This window comes from Hipposideros armiger, unplaced genomic scaffold (genome assembly GCF_001890085.2).
Source record: "Hipposideros armiger isolate ML-2016 unplaced genomic scaffold, ASM189008v1 scaffold_444, whole genome shotgun sequence".
Lineage (NCBI taxonomy): Eukaryota > Metazoa > Chordata > Mammalia > Chiroptera > Hipposideridae > Hipposideros > Hipposideros armiger.
In genome coordinates this window covers 366671-368541 of record NW_017731794.1, presented here as the reverse complement: position 1 = coordinate 368541, position 1871 = coordinate 366671, and the positions used below count along the sequence as shown (strand labels likewise).

General features: G+C 33.5%; 1 protein-coding gene across 1 annotated transcript in view; it reads right to left on the bottom strand.

Moving 5' to 3' along the window:
• Positions 1-1871, bottom strand: part of NEK1 (NIMA related kinase 1) — a 143336-nt gene that overhangs the window by 113833 nt on the left and 27632 nt on the right. The window contains exon 9 of the mRNA XM_019665497.1: positions 491-545. Coding sequence (XP_019521042.1) covers positions 491-545 — 55 coding nt within the window. The remainder of the gene's footprint in view (positions 1-490; positions 546-1871) is intronic.

Here is a 1871-nt window from a genome sequence, read left to right as displayed (position 1 = left end):
AATTCCCCAGCACTGTTCCCATTCCCCCAATTCCCCAATAAAAATCTTTAAAAAAAAACCAAAAAACCTTGCTAAATATATTGGAAAATGTTTCTTAGATAATTTCAATTCCAAACTCAAATAATTTGAGAAACAATGCTAAAATGAAACTAATAAAATTTGTTAAGCTAAAATGTCAAACTCATACATTTAACATTTAAAAGGTAGCTAATTTATTTCTGCCTTTAGAAATAATTTCCTGGAAAAAAGTATGATATACTTTTACGTATTTTAATAAATATATAAAATGCATATATAATATATGCATCTATATTAAGGGAAAATCAATTTAAATTTATTCTTCTTAGAAGATGAGAAATTTATACACTGACAGAGAAGAATTTCTAGTACAAGGGGGTCATCTGAAAGATGGCAGGTGAATTTTTAAAAATAGAAATATTATAGTCACTTTTTGACATATTTTTAAAATATTTCAGAAACTTCTACTTACTGCGTGTTTAAGTGTGCACATCTCATAAAGGACACATCCTAGAGCCCAAATGTCACTAGAAAAGAGAATTAAAAAAAATTTTTGTAAGTATCAGATTTAAATTTTTTTTCATTTAAAGGAAACAATACTATCATGAAAATTCTTTGCAAAAATGTTTCAAAACATGTCCTTTAAAACTTAAAATTACAGGGCCGGCCGAGTGGCGCACTGGTTTAAGAGTTGGCTTGGGATGCTGACTCTGAGCAGCAGGGACCCAGTTCGGATCCCACATTAGGGCCAGTGACACTGCGCCCTCTACAGCTAAGATGGTGAATAACAGCTCAACCTGGAGCTGGGCTGCTGTGAGTCGCTGGCGATAGCATAGGCTGCAGCCCCTGCTGCAGTGGGCTGCCATAAGCTACTGTGAGCAGCCGGCAACCGGTATGAGCTGCCAAGAGTCACCGTGAGCAGCCGTCCAGAGGCCGGCGACGGATCTGCCTCACCTGGGAAGAAGAGTACAATGATAATACCAACATGAACCAGTGAAGCAATGTCCTCCACAACTAGACTGAAGAACCAAAGGACAGCAACTTGACTGTTTCCCTTCCCCGATTCCCCAAAGCTGTTCCCCTCCCCTAATCCCCCAATAAAATCTTAAAAAACAAAACAAAACAAAACAAAAAACTTAAAATTACAACCATAGCCAAATGACAAAAGCAGCTACCTCCAATTAGAAAACATAATGGTTACCCAAGCAATTATTAGTCTCATTAAAAAAATTTAATATTTAAAAAACAAAATCAGTAAATTTCATGGATAGTCCATTAAGTTATTTTATTTCACAAAAGTCAAACTGCTTTACTCAATTATTTGCAAAATCCCACAATTTTTAAAAATATAAGTGCAAAATACTGCTTTAATACAGAAAATATTAATTTACTAAAATTATATCTCAAATAAACCTGTGATAGTCAAACGAAACATTATGTATGAATAAATACAATTTATTTTATTCTAATTTAAAGACTTAGTTAAACTACGCTCTTTATATATACTTTATTTTAAAATACAGATATTTTTATAATAAAAATAAATACCTCTATTTTTAAAAGGAAATAAAAGCTCATAGTTCATAGTTATAGTGGTCCTTAGAAGTCAACAAAAGCAAAAACCATTGCTCCTGAAAGTTGAACTTATTGGAAAAGAATTAAACCTATTATCCAAATCCCAAGGTTCTCCATGTTGTTGCAGATCGCAAGATTTCATTCTTTTTTATGGCTAATATTCCTGTGTATGTGTGTGTGTCTGTGTACATACATACATACATACATAAACACCAGTGGTGCCAAAAAAAAAATGTATACAAGTGGGGCCAGCCGAGTGGCTCAGTTGGTTAAGAGCT